Below are 26,193 nucleotides of genomic sequence, written 5' to 3' on the forward strand. Positions count from 1 at the left end.
TATTGTTAGAATGGAAACACATCCTAAAGTACAAAGGAGAATTGTAGGTCCCTTTTCATCGTTAATTACAACCCTAGCCATTTATTTTTGATTACTGGGGAATAGGGAGACCCTCTAATAAGAAGTCCCAGTACTTTTTTGGCAAATTCATTGTGGAGTGTCCCTGTCCTGCACTGATTTATGGATGGTTTGGCATGATGGAAAAATGGCATCTGCATGTAGCAGCTGGATTGCTGCAATAAATTAAGCCTCAAGAAGCCTTTTCTTTCTGAAGTGATGAAAACTCTTAATATGTATGAAAGAAATTTCTATTGTGGTTCTTTGAACTTGTAACTCAAATCATACAGTGGACTTTTTAGCCTCTTAGTTGAGATGCAAATACTTTCTCACCGACTTGGTCATGTTACTCCACTGGGAAGAATATGGATCTTGCTTCAATGTTGAATAAGGTGGATAATATATTTTTGCATGGGACTTAGGCTTTAAAGGTTGAAGTAGAAAATAATTATTTGTCCTTAAAGCTAATTTTGGATCAATTTAGGTTTAAATGGGTTTAATATTGAGTTAGAAAATAATTGTTGTCCTTAAAAATATAAGTTTAATGAGTCTTCCTAAATCTAATTATGGCTCACTTTAGGATTAATGGGTCTTCCTTATGGGGTGTATTCATGTTTGCTTCCTCTCTCTCTTTCTCAGAGGAATGTTAAAAACAGTTCTTTTCAACTGTTCTATAGCTTACTTTGCAATTCTCTTTGTCATTTTCTGCTTGATATCCATTACATCATCTCAGAGCATCAAGGTTTTGGAAAAGCTGGAAAGTTTTATTAACACCCCCCACCCACCCCCCCCAAAAAAAATAAAAAAAACAGCTGAAAAGAATTTGGCTCTAAACCTTGAAGACTTATATTCCCTCTCTTCCTTAAAAATGTCCATTCTGGGTTTTTTAACTGTTCTAAAACACTTTAGGCATTTAATGCAATAATTTTGGTTGCTGTTCTTTTTTACCCTTTGACACACTACTACAAGTAGGTTTACTTCCTATGTCGTAAAATAATGGTAAACTTGGAATTATGTTGTAGATTAATGGTAAACTAAGAAAATAAATTACGAAAAGTGGTTGGAACTTGGAGTATTAATTGTCATCCCTAAAATGTGTGTTTTTTCAAAGTGGACCATTTTTTAGGAAAAGTGGGAGTATTTATATTATAGATGAAAACAGACAAAATTGTTCCATTGTGACCAAGTGGTCACGGGTTCGAGTCTCTGGAAACAGCCTCTTTGCGAAGCAGGGGTAAGGCTGCGTACATTATGATCCTCCCCAGACCTCGCAGAGGCGAGAGCCTCGTGCACTGGGTACACCCTTTATGAAAACAGACAAAGTTAAGGTGGTGACTCAGTGGTTAGGCATGTGTTTAGTTGATAATGTGAAGGTTTAAGTTATAAGTGTCTGGTTCTCCTAATATCGTATTTTAATATTTTACTTGTTGTACAAAAAAGGCCGTACCCAGTGCACAAGGCTCCCATGTTTAGCAGGGTCTGAGGAGGGTCAAATGTACGCAGCCTTACGGCTTTACCCCTGTTTCCAGGACTTGAACCTGTGAGCAAGCATTCAGCAAGTAAAACATAATGTAATGGATATTCCATGTTACTTATTGTTCCAGTCATCTATATCGCTGGTTCAACAGGTTGGGTCAATGGCCTGTTGGCCATGTCAAAAAACTTGAGAAAAAATTGGTTCACTGGGATTTTGTGGGTGGAGTGGTGGACAATGGGTCAACTGTTTGACCTTCCAGTCCTGGCTGGGTTTCAAGACATTTTATCAACCATTTCTAGTAAGGTCTCATCTCTGTTGTTTTCAGAGTCTATTATGTGAGACAATAACTGGTCTTTGTACCATGGGTTCAGTTGCTGCAAACTCGTCTTCTGCTTCACCTTGTTTTTCAACTGTAAAATCAATTGGCGAATTTCTATCTGAAGTCCCTCCACCGGTTCCAGATGTCTTGGTAAGTATAGTATGCTTTGACTTATATTAGCTGTCTTCAGGAACTTATTTCTTCTCTTTTGAATTTCCCCTTCTAATATTGAAGACAGGATTCCTGTCTTGGTGGAGATAATAATACTAATGATTTGGATAATACCAAAGACAATGAGAAGCTATATTTGCAGGTGATTATTTGGCTTCTCTTCAAGATTTACACATTCACTCACTCACTCTCTCTCTAATGTTCTCCCTACTTTAAGATTGATGTCTAATTCTAATAGATATGCAATGCTTAAATTCTTTTGTGGTTTGTCAAAATAAGTTTCTCATTTGCAAATTCTTTCTGCCCCTTCCTTCTAGTCCATGTATTATAGTGTCGTTGAAGTGAAGTTACGCTTTTATTGAAGGATTGCATTATGGATTTTACTTCCATGTCCCGTTTTAGTTGAAGTCCAACCAACCTCCTGGAATGGGCCATCACCTCTAGTTATCCTCCTGATCATAGTTGTCAAGGGGACTAGGCAACCCAAAGCGTCAGATGCCTGGGCACCCTAGGCATGCAGTATACATAATGGAGCAATGAAATTTTATATAATTATGCTTGTATGCAACATAGAAGCCATAGCAATGCAATATGATATATTTATGCTAGTAATGACCTAATATGAGAAAACCAACATATAATAAACAAAACATAGGTTATAAAATAAGCATATTCATGAAAAATACAAAGCAATAAACATAGATCAACGTAAACTCGTGAAGTATCAAAAAACTGATATAATATAAGGGCGCGCTGTCACAAGGCTACACGATGCCTAGGCATCCAAGGTGGTCGGTCGCCTTTCTTAGATCAAACATGGCGTGTTGTTGCGTTGAACCCAAGGGCGCCTGGACAACTATGCTCTTGATTATTTTGACGCCTAACTATATGTGGAAAAAGGAAAGTTTAACAGTCAGATAATATTAGGTTTATATTATAATTCAAGGCTTATCAATGTTGTGTAGGTTTGGCTGCTTGCCCAAGATGTCTGTGCTAAAGTTTCTGCCATTGCGGATTTCTCGGGATAAGACAAACAGAATGAGTAATGCTGTTCATATTCGAGCTCAAATTGAGAGAGTTGGGGAAGATGCTCTTCTCTAGGAGGCAGTGAAGAACGTTCTTCTGCAGATTGTACAAGTGCTAACAGCAGACATCAGGTTTCATCCCTTTCCCATTCTGTTGATTGTTTGAGCTGCATGAATCTGACTCGTTATGTTAAGAGGTATCATTGGTCAGGATGGGAAATGGAATGCAGTTGCCATCCCCTAGCTTTGACTTGCATATTCAAGGTGGATATGGGTATGTAAACCATTTGATGTGTCAATTTCGATGAATTCCCTGGGTCTGGACAGAGAACAGAATGAAGATAGTTTTTTGTCCTGCACTATATGTGTTGGATCTGGGGAACCATTCGAGGTGTCCCATATAGGAAAACTGTGTTAATCATTAATTAGAGAATCGAAACATTTAGTTTGAAATTTCCTGAAACCACCATTTTAAGCTGTTAGAATGATTAATGTCTTTGGGAGACTTGGTGGTGTGAAATTGCAGAACCAGGATCATTTAGCCAACACCAAAATAGTTGCAATAGGACATTGAGTTGGTGAAAATGGTTTAGAATCAATCATGGTTTTCTAGGATGGCATGAGGGCTTTGAACATCTCATGTTTAAACTGTTCACCTATCATCTGAAGAGCTAAATAGACATTCTTTTAGTTTGATGTTTCTCAAGGACCCCTAGCTTTTATTTATTTCCTTTATTTGCAGATGACTTTGAAGGCACTTGCAATGCCCTTTGAGAAGTGCAAGTCATCAGATTTGCTAGCGGAGAAGAAGAAAGCTCTGGTTGGTCCAAAGAAGTCAAAGCATGACAAGTTGGATAAATTAGTGGCCTTAAGTCAGCGTCTACGTCTGCACATATTCTGAAACAGGTGAACCATTGAAGACATCATTCTTCGTGACCAACTCTGTACAGTATAATGTGTTCCTAACTGTAATTCTTTCTCATTTTTCTTCTGTTTTTGTTTCGTATTTTCTCTGCTGTAGGTCTCCATGTTAATCCCCCTCCCTTTTCTATTTTCTCGGAGGAAACAATTTGGTTGATATTTTATGAGGAATTTGAAGGTTGGTGGAGGGGTGGGGATGTGGTTCTGTTGGTTGGGTTTCGTTTACATTATACCCAAAAAAAAAAAAAAAATGAAAAAGAAAAAGAAGATATGTTCATCCAACTTCAAACTACAAGAATATGTTCATTGGATTGGAGTGGGATCAGTCAGTCCACTGGCATTTTAGTCTTTGTATCTTATTTGTTCATAACATATTTTTGGTAATCACTTGCTTCCCATCCATGGACTTCTTCTGTACCATTTACCATCTCCTCATTTGAGTTTTGACCGATGGATCAGATGTAATAGAAGAACACCAATAATCAGAGTGGACGTGATCCATTAAATAGGGGTTATGGTTTATAACCATGTGGTTTTTTTTTTTTTTTTTGGAAAAGCTATATAGTGATATTTTTGTTCATGCAAAAAGTTTACAAGATTTATTAAGAGACATGATAAAAAAAAAAAATAAAAAAATCTGTGACCAAGTTTTCTTTCAGGGATTCCAATCTTAATCGCCCTTGTAATAGAGATTACAAACATCATACATAATCTAATGCTGGAATGCCTTAAAACTTTAAGGCTATCCATGGCTATTCCAAGCAAGCAAATTTCAATGCCTCCAGCATTTCACGAGTTTCCGCTTCTAATGCCGAGTGATATGATCCTGATCCAAGTTTTGAGGTCCAAGCTGCAGATGAATTTGTTAGTACTACTAGGGGTACACTCCATCTTGCTTGCCCTCATTGATCAAAGCTAGGTTTTCCGTTGGTAACATAAAGAGGATAGGATTAAAACCTGATGCGCAAATGGTGATCCAATTCTGTAGAAGCACTAATAAGTCTTCAAAAGTGCATTGGTTATAAATAGAGAGGATAGACATTCCTTCCGTCCACCATTTTTTCATCTAAGTTTAGGAATTTATTGGGATTACGTGGTGGGTGCGGCGGAACTTTTGATGGAGAAACCAATGAAGGCTGAGGGTACACAACAAACCCATGTTTTCTTGCCACCAGTTTTGGAAGGAATCCTTTCAACCCCATTCTTACTCCTCTGTCACCTCATTATGTGAGACCACAAATCTCACCTTTTCAATCAAAAGCGCAATCCCCAGGAGGAACTCAAAGCTTTACAGGAAAAGAAGAAACCCACTTGTTCATTATATGGAGATTTAGTTCGAGGAAGCTGGAACAAATTTGGGTCTTCGCTCAACTTATATGCCCTGGTAGAAAACTGTCACCCTTTTCATCTGCTTACTTTACGGGATTCCTTCCCTCCCTCCCTCCCTCCTTGTATCGCTACGCTTATGCTATAATTCGGATCATGCAATCAATCATTCGATGATTCTCTCTTCTCACTTGTTTTAATTATTATTGTTTGTCTTCTATGTTTTTTTTTTGTTTTTTTTGTCGTACCAGTGAAGATTACGGGAGAAAAGGCTGGAAAAACCCAGGTATTCACCATTATTTTTGTTTCATTATTTCAGGTCTAGTGGTCTCTCTCTCTCTCTCACACACACACACTGTGTTAAATCTCTTGGTATTGGTGAAATTAATTAGGACATGATTTTCGTACCAAGGATGAGTGGTATAATTAATTAGAGGCCAAACGGTTTTAGGCCAGCTTGTTCTGATACTGATAAATACTGGATGCGTCAGGGTGTGTAACCAAGAATCAGATATTGGAATCAAGGATGACCCAATAAATTTTTCACAGGCCATAAATGATAGTGAATCTGATAAATGAGTATCAAAGACTTTAATCCAGCTCTGTCAAACATTTGTATAATTTTAGTTATTTCGTGTATTTCTTAATGATTCCATTCCCCTTCTGATCATTCTCAACAGGTTTCAGATTAATATTTAAGTATCCATTATGAAATCTGGTGTATTCTGATGTAGCTTCTGCAGATTTAGGAGTTAGGTTACTCGGGTACTTCACATTACGGTGCCATGAAACTATATTTATTGCACTTGTCAGCTTCGTCTGAATCCCTACCTTTCTCATTACTATTTTATCTTGATATTCTTTAAATCAGGCAACTAAATGATACATAAAATCAAGGAAAACTAGCTGGACAAATGGGATGTTTCCTTAGAGACATTTTCCAATCTTTATGATTGCGTGGGAATTTTGGAATCTCACTACTTCGTAATTAACAGGAAACAACAATATTCTGTCAGGCACCATTTGAGTATAAGCATTGAAAGATGGGAGAATTTCATTTTCTTCTCTGACATTTGCCCATAATGTTAGATTCTCCCATGTAACAACTTTCTTTCATATGCAACTGAAAATTTGACAAAAGTTGTATATAAAATCTACACTTCTCAGAATGGCAACCCTTTCCTCACTTTTCCCTTTCCATTCGTTTCCCAAGAGAAGGTCAGCAATGCTGGTCACAACCGAACGATGTTGGAGACCATCAACAGAAACAGCAAACTCTCTTTCTCTCTCGGAGCTGTAGAGGTGGGATTTTATGCCCTCTGCTTGTCAGGCCAATTTGTATGCACCGAATGCCTTATGCCATATTAAGGTTTCCTTAAACATTCTTATTGTAGGCCATTTTGGGTGCTTGTTCATCGTCAATACAGCTGATCACTTTTAGCACCTAACATATTCTCAATTACTTCCTATAATAAATGTAGGCGCATTTTGAGAACTTTAGATTGTCATGCTTCTGCTTGGAAATTTTTGTGGAATTGGTGAGAAATATTTACAGAACAGACTATCCCAGCCATTTTTCTTTACTTTTTATATGACTTTTTGAAGAGAATTTTGCATTTACTTATTTTAGGTTCAAACGTTCTAACTGACGTCATTCTACGAGATCAGAATGTTGAGCTTCTCTCTCCATTGAGTGAGGTGTGCTGCAAAGGTTCGAGAGGTTGTGAGGCAGCAGGTCCAGAACCCATTTCTTTTTGTTTCATTAGTGAAAATTTTGTTGTTTCATGAGAAAGTAACAGAGGTTTGTGGAAATGGATGCGATACCAATAGTGGTCGCAAAGAGTAAAAGTACCATTTCGTTGTTAGAGAAAGCAACTTCATTTCTGATTTTGGAAAATCCTATTGCAACATTGCTCGAACTCAAGTTGTCTCTGAATTTTGCTTTTTTTGTTTTATTGTGGTCTCCCATGTTGTTGGTGGTGACCAGTAACATTGGTTGGAATTGGTGGAGAGGTCTTAGGAGGGGGAAAAAGAGGTGAATTATCTCGGGTTCCGACTTGGTTGGGAGTAAATTAGAAAGAAGTCTCACAAGGTTAAAAGTTATCGTTTGAGATGCTGTGGAACTTTTGGATATGCAACTTTCACCTCTTTGGGTACAAGTAAAGAAAATTAGAACAAGGAAGTATTTAATATCATAGGCGAACTTGAAACTTTAAGAGGAGAAAGTGAAATTCTCCCTTGAAGGATTTCTGGGTTTTTGGTTTTGTAGACGCGCCGGTTAAGTTGGTATATTGAGGGATAGACTTGGATTTGAAACCCATCATAACCATATTTATTCAAGGTGCATTATTTTTACTACCTGGACTTGTGTTAATTATCTGCTGAAGGAGGCTTGCTGCTATTTACGCAAGGCTTCATTTGAATAACTATACAAGATTGATTTCTGATATTTGAGCTATAGTAATGGATTGGATATGCACCAATTAATACTATTTCAAAGCATGGCCACCCATCAAGCTGATTTGGTTTATGAATGGAGAGTGATTATTAGTGCGTATTTTCTGCTAGGTTTTACACTGGTTTTAATAGTTGTAATGCTTTCATGTGGAGCTATTTTAGTGTTTTCGGTCATTGAGTTTATCTTATTTATCGTGGTATTCAAATGATTTTATACCAAGTGGCTCTCTGAATGGGGAGATCTCTCCTAACCTAATCTTTGCTGGTATGGTTAATTGAGTTTAACCCTTGATTTTATCAACTGAACTTTGATTCTTTTATTCAAATTTCTTCTCACTGTACTGTTGTTTCTTGCTGATGTTTGACCTTAAGGTCCTGTGAGCTATATTGCTGATATCAGTGGTCCATTGCTCGTTAATTTGTTTCTAATTTTATTAATTATTTTACTGAGTTATGCTGCATGGTATTAAAAACTACGCAGCTGTCCGACATGAATTAATCATTTTCTTTGTCTTAATTTTTTTTTAAAAATTGAAGATTTTTTTGTCCTTTGTTATAACTTGGTCTACTGTAATTATTTTGATGGATCGCTGATTCTTATTTTTATTGATAAGAGCAAACAATGTATACTACAAAGAAAACCCAAGGGGAAACTAGATGCAACTTGCCCTCTAGACCAAGATTAACTCTTTCATGAACTCACACACGAGGCTGAAGCCTTAGTGACATGATATGCTTGGGTATGGGAATGGGTATGGCGTGACAGGTTAAGGTCAGGTATGGTATTTTGAACCCCTAGCTAGTGGCCCCAATCTACCTCACCCTGTGGACACTGGAACCCTGTCATCTTTTAAATAGGTGATCCCCATGCAAGTTTCACAGGGCAGAGCAGCTTGAGCATTTTTCTGAGGTTAAGGTATGGCATTGGTGGGACATACGCTGTTTTCATTCCTAGCCTTGTTCTTACAATGGATCTGCATTCCCAAAGACCTCAGAGGCATAGATACTCCATGCTTTGTTAGCTCATTTGTTGATCTCAGTCTTCATTAATATGGAATAGCCATTGATAATGCCACAGTATGATCTGCATGATGACTGAGTGAACTTAAGGGATGGCAGTGGGGAGGGTAGGGTTGGGTAATGGCCTTACCATTATCCTTGTTTTTGTTTTGGTTTTTTTTTTTTTTGGGGGGGGGGGGGGGTTTGGGTAGCTTACCCTTACCTTTACTGTATAAATCCCTTAATCTGGCAGGTAAATGGGTAAGGTAAACACTCAACAAGCTCTTTTAACCATTTGGGGAATTCCAATGGGCTATAGGCTGTGGGCTTAAGAGTAGAGATTTTGGATAAATTATATGGGATGGGTAATGGGTATATGGGCTGAGCCTTAGGTAAGGCTCTCTTATCCATACCCTCCTCGTTTTCTTTTAAGGCATAAAATCCTTACCCTTACCTCCCATTCTAGGGAGAGTAAAAGCAGGTCAATGGGTAAACGGATATCCATTTCTGCACCAACGGAACATTGGCGTAGTTTCAGTTTATTCAAAAATATTCTACTTGCCAGGCTTCAATATCTTCTCCATTATACTGATTTTGTAAAATTAAATATGGCATTTGCTACCACCTTCATTTCCATCTTTGGACAGGTACATAATTGGTCTATATCCTGCATTTTGTTCGTCTTATTGATCTACAATGGGAGGAGTAGTGGGAAAGGAGGGGGAGTCTCCTAGAAAGGGATTGATTCCAGAAACAAAGCTCGAGGCCAAAATGGTGAAAGCAATGCAGAGAAGGGAATCTGAAGGATCTGGAATGAAATCGTTTAACAGCATTATCCTGAAATTCCCAAAAATTGACGAAAGCTTAAGAAAATGCAAAACCATTTTTGAGCAATTTGGTAGGTTCTTCTTTTTCTTGGTTTGTATTTTTCATCAGTTGTTATTCAACTTATGTAGAAGTAATATCCTCTTAGCACAGAGAGAGATCAAAAAATCCCATAAATTTAATATGAGCATCTATTAAGCAGATATATAGAAGAAATAGAGGGAACAGACTTCACAAGGACTTTGCAAGAAACTTTGAGAGATGCATACAACTGAATTAGCTTTACCAACTAAAATGTCAGACTCATATTTCAGGAAAACAATCTCAACATAACTGCCTGTTTTGTGCATACAGGCTCATTTTTGAAGCAGATGAGAATACTCTCTCTTACCTTTTTTATATTTACCTGAACTTTATGTACTTTCTATACAAATAGCAACACTCTCTAGTGAAACATATCACACATATCCTAGAATAGTTTTACATGGACTCAGACATGGTAGTTGGAACTTTATTCCTGACCAGGATTCTATAACTTGGCAAATTGGAAAAATATGGTTGGGGATTCCAAGTTCAGAATTCAGATTGAAAAGAGCTCATCCTGGCTTCCTGCTGCCTGGTTTGCAGCTATGGTGCTACTAGTTCAATGACAAATTAAAAGATTGTTTTATTAAAATTATCTGGGAAAAATTTAATTTATATTAGGTTTACAAAATATTTTGCTTAATTTAACTTTTTATTATGAGTATAACCCAATCTTATTCATTTATACTTAAGGACTTCCTCTAAAATGGATATTGCTAATTTTAAACTACTATTTTCCCTTGGAAATGACGAGGTATGCTAGGCTGAAACTAATCAGCGCTAACAAACCTACAGAAACAGAATCGCAGTAATCCAAAATAGCAGACACTTTGAGTAAATAGAACTCTAAAATGATGAACCTGATGAAGGTGAAATTAAGATATCCTAGAGAACCTATGAGGGTGCTTTAGTGGTAAATATATCAAAGGAATCTAACGGGTTGGATGGTAAGAAACTGACAACAACAGCCATAACCTTATTCCAACTAATGTTGTGGTAAGAAACTGACATGGACAGATAATTAGCAAGGCACAAAAACAGAACAATGGTAAGTTGAGAAAACTGGGATAACTCACTAACCTGAACATAAAATTTATGTCGGATGGAATAGAGATGGAGGAGAGTAACATAGTTTAATTTCATCCCAAACTGATGGTTAGATTCTTAGAATCTATCGGCTGAAGTTTAAACTAGGTTGCTATCCAACAGTAGATAACAGACATCAAAACAGTGCTGGAAATCTACTAACAGAATATGAAAGAACTTAACAGTGTTAGAAATTAAGTAATAACAAAGCAGAATGTTAGAAGTCACCAAGGGATGCCCACGGTAGGAAGTAGGTTGCTGAAAAATGTATGACACAACAGAAAACTTAACAGAGAAAGGATAAAAGACGAAAAGGATTTGACCAATTGGTATCGCTTCCCATGGCCTGCAGTTGGGCATCACCACCCTTGCTCCAAGGCTTCACCACAAGGGCTGTGACTAATTCACCACAATGCACACACTCACATAGAGCATACTAGCATAGTTTTCTCAAACATCAAATCTGTGGCCTAGCTGCCCCTTCCTCTTTATTTATAATAAATGACCACAATACAAAATTAGTAACCCTTCTATTGTGTGGGTTACTTGGCTGCCAAGATATTTAGGAACTTCTAGAAAGAAGATCCCTTGCTATTTAAAAAATTATAAACTTACTAAAATAAAAAAAGACTCTTAGTTGCTAGTAATTTTAATGACTAAGAGCCTATTACAAGAATAGAAACAGAAAAAAAGAATATATATATATATATAGTAACTAGGAAAGATTGTAGTAACTCCACATGTGACAGCGACATGGGCCCACATAATCATCCAAAATAGAAACTAAGTAATAGCAACTACTAAAAGATGGTTCCAACCATAAGATCTTCAGTCCACACAAGCTGTCTTCATTGGGGCCCACACAAAGGCCTTATATAGCTGAACTTTGGGATAAATAAATTACCCATAAATAAAATGTGTATCTGAGATTAGGATGTTCTGATGGTTGGGTGGCAAGGCTGAACAGCTAGCTCTTTGGTAAAGTCATGGGCTTCTTGTAGTCAAGAACTGGGATCAAGTCCCACCATCACCGTCCCCGCTTCCCCCCCCCCCCCACAAACCCCCTCCAAAAAAAGAAAAGAAAATGAAGATTGATATTACTGATTCAAGTGTTTGGATGACGCTTAGTTGAAGTTTGTATTGACTACCAATATTACTGTTTTCCTTCCTTGATAATGGTTAAGCTTAACCCACGTTCTGAAGCAAGTGCTCAAGACCAATGGGTGTTAATTAAATATGGTTGCAGAGTTTGAATGTTTTTTACTTCTTATCACTTTTGGTGTAATAAATGCTTCTTATTCTGTGGATTTTTATATGAGCTAAGTTCCCCATTTTTCTTTTCATAGATGAGGATTCAAATGGCACAATAGATCCAGAAGAGCTTAGGCATTGTTTTCACAAATTGGAGATATCTTTCACCGAAGAGGAGATCAGTGATCTCTTTGAGGCATGTGATATCAATGAGAACATGGGTATGAAGTTCAATGAGTTCATTGTTCTCCTCTGCCTCGTCTATCTTCTCAAGGAGGATCCAGCAGCTCTTCATGCTGTATCCAGAATATGACAGTTTCTTTTCTGCTCTATTTTTTTTTTAAGATAAGTTTCTGCTCTGATACTTTTCTTACACTTGGTTATTGTATATGTTTTATGTGTTTATTTTTGGGGATATTAAGCACAACTCTTTCTTTATTTGACATCTCCTTGTTTTCTACCACTTTTCCCAAGTTGATCTCTTCTCTTCTTTTTTTTTGTTGTTCTTTTCTCCTCCCTTTATTTCTTTGCTTCCCCTTTCCCTTTGGCCTTGTTTCATTTTTCCCTTGCTTAAGTTGTAATGTTGTATTAGTCTCTTACATGCTGGAAGGGGCATCTGTTTCTTATGTTTGGCATTCATGAGATCATGAGAATATCTAATGGGGCCTCGTCCTGGGAACCTGCTTGATGAATAATTTCTAATATTGTAATTGTTTAACTATTTGCATGATTAGAGTGTAGCAGGAGTATAGAACTTGAAAGACTCCAGGTGTGACCAGAACTAAATGATATTTTGACCCCCTCGCATGTGAACCATGTGCATGGCACAGTTAGGGAGAATGCTATATTTCCATTCTGAACACATGTTTTTCTTGCTATTTTTAATGCAAGTGAAAAACTTCAAAGTCCTCAGGTTTCCTTGACCAAATTGCTAGAAATCACGGATGGGATTGCCAAATCTGGAGGCAACATTTGAAACATTGGTTGATACATTTGTTTTCTTGGACAAGAATAAGGATGGCTATGTCAGCAAACAGGAGATGGTGCAGGCAATAAATGAAACTAATTCAGGAGAATGCTGTTCTGGTCAAATAGCCCTGAAGAGATTTGGTCAGTGATCTCTCTCTCTCTCTCTCTCTGCATACACATATATGATTGATTGAACAGTGACATGTATCTGACAAATGAACCTAAATATGTGACCTGGTTGACATAACACTAGCACTTAAAGATGTGGGTGCAAGGTTGGCCCTGAAAAATCCCGGGCTTGGGCTGGGTTTTTCAGCTCGTGAGCTGGGTTGGAATTCAGGCCAATCCAGTGTGTGTGTGGTGAAAAGTTAAATACAGTCTAAACTGCAACATGGAAGATGCCAAAAATGGGGGGCCTGAGCCTGGATGGGGCCAGGCCTGGGCTGGCATATTCCAGCCCAACCTCAGGATACTGTGGCTCCAGGACCGAAATTGGATCTTCAATTTTTTTAGTTGGTCATGTCAATGACAAGTCTGGTTATTTCAATTTTTGTTGCTTTATATTCATTTTTTATCATTGAGAATTTTTTTGACATTTTCTTTAACTTGAGTTAGTGCTATTGACTAATTGACCATGGAGTTTGTCGTTGTTTCTCTGATGCAAATGGATGTGGACCTTCCCTGACAACAGTCCGGGCTACCAGAAAACCTAGGCTGAGTGTACTATTTATTCCAACCAATCTCAACATTTTCTGTGGTGCTGGTCGTTATAACTCTTTCCCCTCTCCCCTTTCTGCAGAAGAGATGGACTGGGATAAAAATGGAACGGTGACTTTCAAGGAGTTTCTTTTTGCTTTCACCCGTTGGATTGGGATTGATGACATGGACGAAGATGGAGAGGAGAAAGTTTAAGTTCGACTCAGCGATTCACACAAATATCAGGAGACTTTTTACACCTTGTGGTACTACGAGCTAGTCCATTACTCTAAAAGAGTGGTCAAGCTTTGATGTTAGGTTATGGTTTGCACATCCAATAATGGATGAACAGGACATCTTGATTCAGTGCCACCTATGCTCCTATCTGGTTTGAGAATTTTGTTGTAAATATTCTGAAGAGTATATACTTTTGAATCTGCCCACTGTTGTGGATGTAACTTCTGCTTTCCGAAATTTTTTATTCTCTATCTGCTACATGACCCTTAAAATTATCCAAACTTTTGTTGATCATAAGCCAAATTTACAATTGTGGAGATCTTTCCTTTACACTCAAATTCCATCAAAATTACATGTATCATAAAGTTAAGTGACTTTTGAGATATCTGCTCAGGTGATATCAGCTAGAAATGTTCATTCCTGGCAACAGGGACTGAACCCGACATACATCATCAAGCCTCAACTAATGCATAACATTTCACTCATATTTGGGTCCTCATCTGGGCTGGCAATTTTGAGTTCCTCGATTATCATCTCTCACTCCACACAGGTAAAGTTGCATACTCTAAACCAAACCACCAATTCCCCTCCCTCCCCCTCTAAAAGAAAAAGAGGGCTAATGACCTTCAAGTGGGCGCCAAAGGAGTACTCTCCGCACGTGACCCACCAATCATACATCTAACGTATCAAAATTTGAGCCGGACCAATTGCCCAAACCAAAACCGCCCATTTTGACCCCAAATCAAAACTTGGCCCAGACAGAGTTCTTTTCCCCATAATTTATATAGGATCTGGTTATGGTTTTGGGCACAAGTTAAAATTTTGATTTTCGGTTGCCTTGATCTAGGCCAATTAAGACTGATAAACTTGAACATATCCGACCAATTATGATTAAAGAGGATCAAAATTAATGAGATCCCAATAATAACAAACTTTGAAACTCTCCAACATCTCTCCCTCTTATTTATAATTCTCATCTTTCATGTGGGACTGAATAATTGCACTCTCCTAGTCCTTTCTCGTCTCTTGAATCTTACATTGGAAACTTGTGAGAGGCTATCCAGAATGTGTTGCCTATAAATAAGGAGCCAACGCAGTCCACTTACACAATTATTCGGTCTAAGGTCCTGTAGACCAAAACCGAAAAGTTATCAATTTTGGTCTTATGTCCTAAGAGACCAATTAGCTTATCGCTCTGTCTAGCCTCTTGGGCCAAATTCGTAGGATCCCCTAAGGTTTTCCCAGTGAAGCCATCCCGACAGGTTCGATACCCCTAACCATTTGGAAAGATGATATCATCATTTCAACCGTTACGTAAAAGACATTGGAGCTAACTTGTCTAACCAGGAAAGCCATCCTACAAGGACTGCCCAAGAAGCATGCCATCCCAATACCCACCCCAACCTTTCCCCCCCACACCTGAATTTTTATCCTCTCCTGTTACATCACGGTGCTGTAACGCATCGTGCTGCAGCTGCAGAGGCCATGTGCAACATGTGGGGCCTGCTGTGCCACATGGCCTATGCAGTGTCGCACTATGCGTTACAGCACTGTGCTGTAACAGGAGAGGATAACGATTCCCCACACCCCCCCCCCAAAAAAAAAAAGATAAAGAAAGAGACCCAAAAGTGTTCATACACAACGGCTGATCTTCCCAAGATTTCTTGAGGCACAATCAAATAGACGGCACACCACATATAAAAGGGCGTACCCAGTGCACGAGGCTCCCGCCATTGCGGGGTCTGCAAAGGATCATAATATACGCAGCCTTACCCTTGCTTCTGTAGAGAGGCTATTTCCAAACTCGAACCCACGACCATTTGATAACAATAAAACAACCTTACTATTGCACCAAAGCCCACACTCACGGCGCACCACAGATAAAATTTGAAATTCATTCTCACTATTTGACGGTTTGGAGAGATAACTTGCCACATAATAATGCATACAAAAAACATGTATGAGAACAAGAAAGCCTACCAGAAACCAGGAATAAAATGACAACGTGGAGTAAAAGAATGAGCAAAAGAACAAGCCTCAGAAAAAATATGAAATGACAGTACAAATCCCAGATACAGCTCCTAGTTCTTCAACCAGACAGTTAATACTTCTCGGAAACTAGAAAAACTACAATACAAAAAAGAGAAATAGATAAAGCTTTGAAGTGCATACAACATTCATACACAAGTATCATATATCATTGCCTGAAACATGCAAACCACTCTTCATTGCCCAGGATGTCACTTTAAGGATCAAGCTACTTTGCACGGGGAGCTACAGCTAACCAAGCCTAGGCCAACCTCCAACTCTGGTTGTAGTATGCAACTCTTATCTTTGGTTATTAACATGCTGGTCCCTCGTCCACTCGCTGTTTCTTTGCTAACTTCTCACCATCTGGAGTCTCAGCTGGGGATCCAACAAGGCGATCAGTACTATCCAAAACAGATGTTTCACGGGAAGATGAGAAAGATTCAACCGCAGAATCAGGGTGTGTCATGGTAGCCTTGTCCTTGATGGGAGACCCAGAAGCTGGAACAGTAGTTGATGGTTCAGTCCTGACTGATTTTGGGTCAGCTGAGACAGGGTCAGGTGCACATTCCTTGGCAACCTCATCTTGGAGGGGAGACTTGACTGAAGATGGGGCTGATTGTTTAGTCTGGACAGATTTGTGGGAGTTGTCATCTGAGACGGGAGCAGGGGAGCATTCATTGGCAGCCTTATCTTGGGAGGAGGACCCAGACGTTGAAGTTGGAACAGATGGTTCAGTCTTGACAGATTCCGGGAGGTTGCCAACAGTGACGGGGACAGGGGTCTCTGAAACAGTCACCTCAGTTAAATCTGCACTAGGCTGCTGATGCTCTTCAGTGACCTTCTGCAGTTTGCCTTGGTCTGCTTCCCCAATCAGCAACTGCTTCCGGACCTGTTGTACTTCGGATTACAAAATATTCTGAAGGTCAGCCATATTCTCCAGATGCAAAAGAGAGCATAACTACAAAGAGACTTTCTTATTTTTTTCCTTTAGGGTGTTTGGTTTGGGGGGGGGGGGGGGGAGGGAGGAGGGAAAGAAGCCAATCAACCCACGACCAGTCCCCAAGAATTTCAGCAAAAATTCTGAAATTTACAAGCACCCAACCCTTCTGCAGTATTGAACGATATAAACTACTAAAAAAAAAACATATTGTTTGATATTATTACATTTTCACAATATGTCGATTTCTCACAGTAAAATTTTTGCAATACCATTGCTATGCCCTTTGAAGTTTAAGCTCAATATCTAATTATATCAATTTTCAGCCTTTTTTTTGGTATCTCCTGTCTATGTGCTTAATGATGCATTTACAATCAGTTCAATGGGCAACCAAGGTATGGCGAATACACGGAAGAGTTTTATGTTAAAGGCATTTACAATCATTAACAATCATTTCTCTGGCTCAGTGGGTATATCCACCATGTGGTAGTTGGCAATCAATTTTCATTCGTCATGTCCAAATATTGGGTAATACATCAAGATGGGCCATAAGATTTGACATCTAGCAAATCCAGGGGTGTCTGATCCATCTAATAAACAGAAGGGCAAAACCACCCTCCATGTGGTAGAAACAGCCAGATTTTTAATAATCATTAATAATAATAAGGCAAAAGGTTTCGTACAGATTAGGGACAGATTTTTGTACACGGCCGTGTATGGTACACGGTCATACTTTCAACCATTAGATGAGCATGACCGTGTACAATACACGGTCATGTATGGTGCACGATCGTACTATCAACCATTGGATGGGGATGAGAAGCCATGTATTGTACACGGTCATGCTCATCTAATGGTTGAAAGTATGACCATGTACCATACACGGCCGTGTACAAAAATCTGTCCCTAATAATAATAATAATAATATTTAGAGTTAATCTAGAAACATTATTATAAGAGTAGCTATAATACAGGTAACAGGATATAAGATGCAACAACAGCAGATGGCTAAAGGTCAAACATAAGGGACAACTCCAACATATAGGGACCTATGTACAATGACAGTCTAAGTGTCTAACCACACCCCGGTACCCAACTCATCCGCAATTGAATTTGCAGACTCATCCTCCACGAAAAAGTTGCCTGAACGGTAAGACCCTATCCTTCCCAAAGAGATACAGGTAGCCATGGTCCCCAAACATACGTCTGAAGCCAATGAACAATTACTGAAGAATCTCCTTCCACAATAATATTTCTCCATCCAAGGACAAAAGCTAATACCAGCCCTTAAATGAGAGCCATGAGCTTAGCTGTGCCAATTGGGCCTGAGAAGGCTGAAATGGAGTCATGTTTATGCTACTGTTTCTGTCACTGTAGATACTGTTGCTGTGTTGGCCCAACAGCCCATCTACATGAGCCGCATTGAGACTTTATGGTTCTTTTTCTTGCACTGCTACAGTTAAAAACTTTAAACCAATCAACAACACAGATTGAGCCTGTTATTGCTACAAGCTCCCATTAAACTTGATGAACTAAAACTATTGGGCTCTTCGAGCTTTCATCAGTTTCATCATTCCATGGCACCAATACCATTACTGAGAAGTTTAAATGACCACATGACAAGGAAAATATTTCGTGTCACCAGGTTTCATTACTTCTCCCTCACTGAATAAGATCAAGTGAACATCTCCAAAGCTTAAAAATGTCAACAGAAAAATATACTCCAAGGCTCCAAGTTTCAAAAAGCGAGATTGAATCGCGGGTACTGGTATAGCTGGTCCCTGATCTGGTCGATACCTGAGGAGACAGCCGATATCTGGATGGATTGACCAATCTCTACAAGTCTCGATTCCGCTTGTCTTATTAAAAAAAATTATGGCACTATATATGATATAACTCAAGCTCTACATAATGGTTTCAAGTATCAGGATTGGATTAGAATACTCGGCTGATACAACTCAGAATCAGCAGAGTTCTGATCCACTGGTACAACATCAGATCCCCCAACAAATCAGCTGCCCATGTCTGTTTAAACCCCATTTACTGTCAACAATCAGCCATGTCAACTTTGGATCGGATTGGTGGTTGGCTGAGACCGATCCAATCCTGGATACTGAGTTTTAAATCTTTGCTCTGCATTGTCACCATGCCTAGTATTCGCAGCCCAACCTATAAATTTTCCGTCCAATCCCCCCCCTAATTTGACCAAGTCAAAGAACACGATGGCAGTTGGAGATTCAGTTATGCATTCTATTTTTTATAAGTGTAACTTTGACTCTTCCTTTATCTAAAGCTCATTCTTCTGCACTTGCACTTCCAGATTTGGATAAATCTTTCACATTGGTGTCATGTCTTACTAGCAGAACAAGACAAAAGGGAAAAGAAGAAAGAAAAGAATGACAAACAAAAGTAGGAAAGTAACCGAAGAAGAATCTTAACAATAATTTATCCACCATAAGCACACCAAACAATTGTACAGAGAATGACTTGCCTCAGGTGGCTCATGCAGCTTCTTTTGCTCCTCTGTCCACTTAAGTGCTAAAGTATTTTGTACCTTGCTGCAAACAAATATTCCACATTTCCTCCGATCAAAATAGATTCAATATTAGACATTGCAATGGTAACGTATTTCAACAAGATTACAACTATCAAATAAATTTATCTTGATCATTCCCGTTTCGTAACAGCTTCTAAAAGGACATGAGAAACTAAATGGTTCAGATTATCGAATGTGTTTGTAGATGAGAACTCCTACATGTGAATCACTGATGGTCAAACCATCAAGATATTCACATCCATCATTTTCATGGGTATGACATCTCTCTTTTCCTTGTTTCAGTATTTTAAAAGCCCATAAGCAGTGTGGAGTTTAATTTAGCATCAAATATTTGACATCCATAGAGCATGAAAAGAAAGTTTTCACTCACGAGGAACCATCTGAGCTGGAAGTCACATTGCCTTCTAGTTTCTTGATTTTACCTACATTTACAAAGAATAACAAAATTACTTCACTGATTCTTCAATAAGACCTCCAACATACATTGTCAGATACTGCCCTTTTTCGGAGGAATATCTTCAGAAACTACTCAAATGAAGGAAATAGTTCCTATTTATGTACTTCAACCTCTTTAAGAAACAAAAATATGAAGATAACTATTTGGTTTATCGCCAAGAAAGTTCCTTCAATGCAAGTTAGATACACATACCATCAGCTGAAGGCTCTGGCGAGTGCGCTGCAAGCCGATATTTCTGGACACACCAGAATAATAGAGTTTTAACTAACCCTCCGGGGGCCATTTCCTGTGGGAAGAAGTATGAAGAAAGTACAACTGAAAGGATGGACTTGGCATAATACCTGTAAGTGGCTTTTGACATGGAATGTTGTCAAACCGAGTACCCCCATGGCTCTAAGGACACCTTTAGGAGTAGCCCCTGTAAGAATGTAAAGAAATATAACCATGGTTATTGAGTATTACCATGTCATCAAATAATGAAATCATACCAGAAAGCTTAGTCGAAATTCTCTGACTTCTACATGGGTTTCAAGAAGTTTCATCTGACGAGAGAAGTAGGGAACTGGTCATAAATTTTTACTAGATTTGGTGAGTTTTTTTTTTTTTTTTCACAGTTGACTCCATCCACCAAAATCAATAGTGTTCAGAATATGTAATGAAGGCCCGGTAAAAAATTGGCCCTATTTTGATATCTATTGGGTATGAGCTTTTAATTATTTGAGTTTTATTATAATGGGGTTAAAAATATAAATCCCAAAAGTCGAGGTCTAAAGGGATGTATGAAATTCATATTTAATTAGTAGTAGGGTTGAGGTAGTGTAGTAGGCCTTGGTTTAGTCATTAAAGAGTCCTCTTTTAGTTAGTTTTGTGGGGCACAGAAGATTTAGCCTTCCTTGGTTTAGTCATTAAAGAATCCTCTTTTGGTTAGTTGTGTGGGGCTTAAGTAGTCAAGTCATCTAGAAGTTATCTAGAAGATTTAGGATTCAACTATTCTATTTAGTTAAGTATTTTAGAGTTCATGTTAGTTAAGGTAGTCTAACTACGTAAGAGTTCTAGAATTAAGAAACTTTCTTGATTTCTTCTGTTTTTCTTATAATTATGTAACAATCTCACTATGGATTAGTGTGTTAAAGAAATTTTACTAGAAAGTGCATGCCATGTGAAGGCTTCTCTTCCCCCCCCCCCCCCAATAACCAGGGTTCCATGTTTCACCGAAGTTTCACGAAACTTCATGAAATATTTCGGTTTCACAAAGGCTCGAAACGAAACCACATGCAATACTTAAAGATGTACATATTTCAACCGAAATTTCGAGGTTTTGGTCTAAATTTTTGTTTTGCAGAAATTTCGACCCATTTCTCCCATTTCGATAGGTTTCGCAAGTGAAGCTTGGAAAACCCTTTTTTTGTGCTTTCTTGGCCAAATCACTGCAGTATAAGGTTGGAACATGTACTTGGGCGGTAGAGGAACACAATAGAAGCGACGATTTTCTGTGGTGTTGGAAGATTTGTGCAAGATTCAAAGTTAGAGGTATATCACTTTTCCCAAAAACTTTGCAAAAGAATTAAGATAAATACTTGGTGGTTGCTATTCAATTTTTTATATTACACACCGTTGCCCGATCTATGACTTCACGGAGCTGGAATTTATTTTCTGTTTTCAAAATATTTTAAAATTTTATGAAAAAAATTATTTTCTTGCAACAAAATTTTGAAAAAAAAAGGGTTAATACTTATTGTATGATGTATGATTTATGAACAATGTATACAACGACAACAACTCAGCCTTATCCCAACATAAATGGGGTTGGCTACATGGATCCCAGTAGAAGCAGAAAATTAATAGTAAAAGCTAAAAGGAGGAGAACACAACAATGACACAAACGCTAGGGCATCGACCCAACTTAGCTACAAACCGCATCTTAACTGCTCAACATTCCGCTCTTGACCTTGAGAAAGGCATGTATTACAACAACAGCGTCCCAACAACATAGTCCAACTAAAAGGGGTCAGCCACGTGGATTTTCGCTCTCCAATCAGCTCTATTTGAAGTCATAGAGGGAGTGAGGCCTAAGCTAAGCATGTCTTTCTTCACCACTTCTCCTATGTTTATCTTACGCCTGCCTCTAGCTCTTTTGGTTCCCTCAATCTGAATCAGGTCGCTCCTTCAAACTGGGCTTGAATGGCCATGCCACCTCAAACGACTCTCTCTAATTTTATCATGAATCAAAGCTACTCCCAGCCCAGCTCTAATATGGTCATTCCTTACTTTATCCTTCCTAGTTTTCCCACACATCCAACGCCAAGTTTATTTATATGACACTTCTTCACAACCCATCATTCCGCACCGTACATCATAGCTGGTCTAATGAGAGTCCTATAAAATTTTCCTTTAAGCTTTAAAAGGATACGCCGATCACACAGAACTCCGGACGCACTTCTCCACTTCATCCACCTTACTTTAATCCTCTGGGCAACATTGTCTTCAATGTTGCCCTCCTTATTTATGATTGATCCCAGATAGCTAAAGTAGTCACTTTGCTGGATCTCCTTCTCACCAATAGTTACCGTCTCATTATCCGTCTCAGATTTGCTAAAGTTACACACCATATATTCAGTCTTACTTCTACTTATCTTTAGACCTTTTGATTCCAACGTAGTTCTCCATAGTTCCACATTGGTGTTAATCCCTACTTGTGTCTCATCCACCAAAACAATATCATCTGCAAAGATCATACACCAAGGGACCTCATCTTGTATGCCTCTGATTTATGAACTATGTATGATTTATGACTTATGAAATAGTTTATAATTTTATGTCTATTCCTTCCTTATGTAGATTTAAGTTGTTTTACCTAAATTATATGTGTTTTAGTACTAAACATTATGTGCAATAGGCCATATTTGAGAATGTATACAGTGTACACTACCAACCTAGGGTCCAAAGTCAACTACCTTTTTGGGTGTGTTTTTTGGAAATCAAAGGGTTCCACTATGTTTAGAGGGCCTAAAATAAAGTTTTCTAGAAGTTTCAAAACCTAATTTGGCAATTTGGTAATCAAAACCCATCATCGAAACTTGCAAAAAGAAGTGTATAGGTAGGTATCAACCAAAATTTCAGTTTCGGTCGAAATATTTTGGTTTTGAGCCTGGTTTCCAAAACCTAGAACCTTGGCATAGTTTGAGATTTCGCGAAATCTTTCGGTTTCGACAAGTGTCAAAAACAAAATAATATGCAATACCTAAGAAAGTCCAAGTTTCGGAAGAAATTTCGGTCATATATTTCATTTTGCCATAATTTCAGGCGAAATATTACTTTGCCTTTACAATAAAAGCAAAGTATCTAATTTCGTTTGTTTCGATAATATGGCCTACGCATCTAAATATTGAATGAAAAGTGTGGGACCCATGTGATTTGCATGGAGAGAAGAATATCTCGAATATTTGGTTGCTGGAATTCCTTTCGCTGAAGACTTTATTAGAAGATTGAATTAGATGATTTGATTTGACTATATTTGATTAAGTTCCTATTTCTTGTAATAGCCAAGTGAGTAAGTTTCTATTTCTTTGTTTTGTTCTTTTATTTAAGCATTGTAATGCTAAAGGGGAGAATGGAATGGAATTAGTGAGTTATTGGCTTATTCCTTTGAGTGTCCCGTGGTGATTTAGAACTTGTCATTGTGCTGATGCAGAGACAACCCTGTTTTGGTGAATCAACAGGTTGGGATTGGTGGTGATTCCATTCCCACAGGCTTTGGGGGTGATTCCAAAGCCAGATCCTTTTTACTTCTTCTTTCATATGTAAGAATACAGAGTGACAATGTTGTGGTCTGCTTAAGCTTGATGGCCAGAAGGTCCTTCGTGGGAGAAGACGGGCCAAACCAACCAGTACTCAATTAACCCCTTAATTATACAGTTTTAAAATGGATTCAGCATGCCCTGAATGATGTCAATGATGGTTGAACTAAAGAACAAATTATCATTTCTTTCCTTGCACAGGGTTGAACTAGCATTACTCTAAGTAATTGATTCATAAAATATTAGCATCAATTCTACAATAAAAAACAGAATTGGAAATATAAAAAAAAAAGCCAAATAAGAAAGAGTGATCCCATAACACTTGAGGAATGACTAAAGACAACAGAATCCCCTGCCAAAAAATTTAGTTTTTGAAGTGTATTAAATGTTTTGTGGCAGCCAATAGGTAAATGCTGTTTCGCGTGAACTTATCACTTCACCACATTTAAGAAAGCATAACATATCTAACTATATATTATGTGGCTTTCAAGAAGGGAAAATAAATGTTGAGTAAACTCACTATCTGGCCCACCCAGTTTCTCCACAGCATCCACAAAACGTTCATGGAGCTCATGTGTCCAACGCAACCGTTGCCTTGAGCTGAGAATAGTTTTGGTGCTCCCTCTGCTATCAGAAGTACTGACTAAATCCCACCGAGGAAGTAATGGGCGAACTGAGCTTGAATTTGGGACAGTCTTAGGTTGATTCATCTTTCATTTATCTACAAGCTAGACAAATAATTTACCAAATTCAAAAAATCGAGAAGGGATAATAAAAAGTGAAAATCCTACAGCTATCACATAAATTTGGAATGCAAGGTAAAATTAAATCTCAAAACATAAATCAGGAGGCATAGGGGAAATAATCACAAGCCATTAACGAGTTAGCAAGAAAAAAGGAGTCTTCTAGCCCTAAGGATGGATTAGGGAGATAATCATGTTCCATACCCCCAAACCACAAGTTCTTAATTACAGAGAAATTAAAGGACTTCAAGACTCAAGTCTCTGTCAAAACACACCCTTCTCTTCCACACCTTCAATTAATGACCTCTTCTCCACAGAAATGGACAACTTGGGACGTTAATTCACAAACTTGAGAACAGTGCCCTGTGAAACATTCTATGTTGTACCAGTAGAAAACTAGAGAGAGTACTCAGGTAGCAGTGTATACTAACAACAAGTCATTTTTACAACAATAGATCAAATCTGGGGTACAAGAGATGGCTCCCTTAAGTGAGACACTAGAGCAAAAGCACCACAAATTAAAAATGGCAGTCATTAGGGCTTCATGCAGATGTAGAAACCAAAATTCTGGGGGATACAAATTAAGTTATCTAAGAGCGCAGTAAGAGAAGATACGTGTGCCCAAAAAATAAAAGACATTAAACAGCTTGAACCTCTAGACCAGGTTGAAAAAACAAGTAGAAAACAAAAAAATTAGATGATGCAATTCATAAAGATATAGTTCTCAAATTCATTTCTGAGGAAATGCAGTAAGAAGATTAGAGAAGGAATATTCTTGTTCAGCTAACTTTCATCAATTAACTGCAAACAAGAAAAGGAGGGGGGTGGGACTTTAATACAGAACTGTCTAGAGTCTTGTTATTTAATAGAAACTATAAACAGAAGGTCAGTTTGTGGCTCTAGTTTCTCTATTCCTTCATCCTGGTTCTCTGTTTTCCCGTTTTCGCCTAGCCATCATTCCCACCCCACTTTCAGGAACAGCGATGAAAGAACTTGAGAGAATAAATAGAAATTTAAGCTTTCCAAAGGAGTATAGATCATTCTAAAACATCGTTGACCAAAACCTAGAGCTGCTCTCCCTAAATTTTTTATAAATCCCCAAAATTCATGTCACAAATTGTACATAAAAGATGATAAATTTATATGCTTAGGGTTCCGGTGGGAAGAAAAAAAATTTCACAGACTACATTACCAGACATGATTACAAAAATTTTCAACCAAAGCTCAATAATCACTTATTAAGATGCAAATAAAACTCAGAAAATTCAATCTCAATAGTTCATTTCTAAAATGCAAAGAATCCAAAGATCGACCAATTCAAGTAAAGGAAATAATAAGCAGATTATGAACATTAGAAACCATAATTACGTAGAAGAAGGAGAAAAGAATAAAGACTACCCACTTGGAAAAATGCAGAATTCCTCGGTTTCTCTAAGAACTGCACGAAGAAGAAGAGAAAGTTTATTAATGTTAGGGGGCTTTGCTGAGAAGGTAGCCCAGATTCGATGCGAGGTACAAAGGGGCCGTGCAGGAAGAAAGATGCGAAATTTATTTTAGAGGGCGTGAGAATAAAGCTTGGTCTACAGAATGACCAAAATACACGGCATTTTCCGTTAGATTGGGATATTTGATCTCGAGATTCGCAAAGTGTTTCATCCCGATTGGATGCCAATTGAAAGTATTTTTCGGGGAAGTGTTTCATGTGGGGGAGCGAGGGTTTACTTTTTGGGGAAGTGTTTCTTATGGGGGAACGTGGTCCCTGTGCGTGCTT

The 26,193-nt window shown here is 38.2% G+C and overlaps 2 protein-coding genes and 1 long non-coding RNA gene across 4 annotated transcripts; 2 read left to right on the forward strand and 1 right to left on the reverse strand.

Annotated features, from left to right (window-relative positions):
- Positions 1-2,943: 2,943 nt before the first annotated feature.
- LOC122639860 lies at positions 2,944-4,074 on the forward strand. Its single transcript, XR_006329584.1, has 2 exons — positions 2,944-3,323; positions 3,792-4,074. It is a non-coding gene; the product is annotated as an uncharacterized LOC122639860 (long non-coding RNA).
- A 1,483-nt stretch (positions 4,075-5,557) lies between these two features.
- On the forward strand, positions 5,558-14,197 carry LOC122639859 (probable calcium-binding protein CML21). The gene is made up of 5 exons (XM_043832865.1): positions 5,558-5,582; positions 9,400-9,650; positions 12,094-12,296; positions 12,934-13,108; positions 13,767-14,197. The coding sequence occupies exons 2-5, from the start codon at positions 9,449-9,451 to the stop codon at positions 13,877-13,879; spliced, it is 693 nt and encodes a 230-aa protein (XP_043688800.1). The 5' UTR covers positions 5,558-5,582; positions 9,400-9,448; the 3' UTR covers positions 13,880-14,197.
- Positions 14,198-15,911: 1,714 nt separating this feature from the next.
- Positions 15,912-25,975, reverse strand: LOC122639856 (myb family transcription factor PHL7-like). Of its 2 annotated transcripts, none has more exons than XM_043832859.1 (7): positions 25,825-25,975; positions 24,200-24,407; positions 20,224-20,300; positions 20,075-20,117; positions 19,796-19,847; positions 19,360-19,426; positions 15,912-16,820 (listed from the first exon to the last, which is right to left on the reverse strand). In XM_043832859.1, the coding sequence occupies exons 2-7, from the start codon at positions 24,387-24,389 to the stop codon at positions 16,242-16,244; spliced, it is 1,008 nt and encodes a 335-aa protein (XP_043688794.1). In that variant the 5' UTR covers positions 24,390-24,407; positions 25,825-25,975; the 3' UTR covers positions 15,912-16,241. The 2 variants fall into 2 exon arrangements, with proteins under 2 accessions (XP_043688794.1, XP_043688795.1); XM_043832860.1 differs by having other exon boundaries at positions 24,200-24,400; positions 25,825-25,939.
- Positions 25,976-26,193: the final 218 nt, after the last annotated feature.

Source organism: Telopea speciosissima, chromosome 9 (genome assembly GCF_018873765.1).
Source record: "Telopea speciosissima isolate NSW1024214 ecotype Mountain lineage chromosome 9, Tspe_v1, whole genome shotgun sequence".
NCBI classification, from domain to species: Eukaryota; Viridiplantae; Streptophyta; class Magnoliopsida; order Proteales; family Proteaceae; genus Telopea; species Telopea speciosissima.

Coding starts and splice junctions, on each gene's coding strand:
- LOC122639859 (XM_043832865.1), top strand. CDS start 9,449: ATGGGAGGAGTAGTGGGAAAGGAGGGGGAGTCTCCTAGAAAGGGATTG. Junction 12,297..12,933: donor ATCCAGCAGCTCTTCATGCT/GTATCCAGAATA, acceptor CCAAATTGCTAG/AAATCACGGATGGGATTGCC. Junction 13,109..13,766: donor AATAGCCCTGAAGAGATTTG/GTCAGTGATCTC, acceptor CCCTTTCTGCAG/AAGAGATGGACTGGGATAAA.
- LOC122639856 (XM_043832859.1), bottom strand. CDS start 24,389: ATGAATCAACCTAAGACTGTCCCAAATTCAAGCTCAGTTCGCCCATTA. Junction 20,118..20,223: donor ATGTCAAAAGCCACTTACAG/GTATTATGCCAA, acceptor TGGTGTGTCCAG/AAATATCGGCTTGCAGCGCA. Junction 16,821..19,359: donor AGCTGCATGAGCCACCTGAG/GCAAGTCATTCT, acceptor GAAGTACAACAG/GTCCGGAAGCAGTTGCTGAT.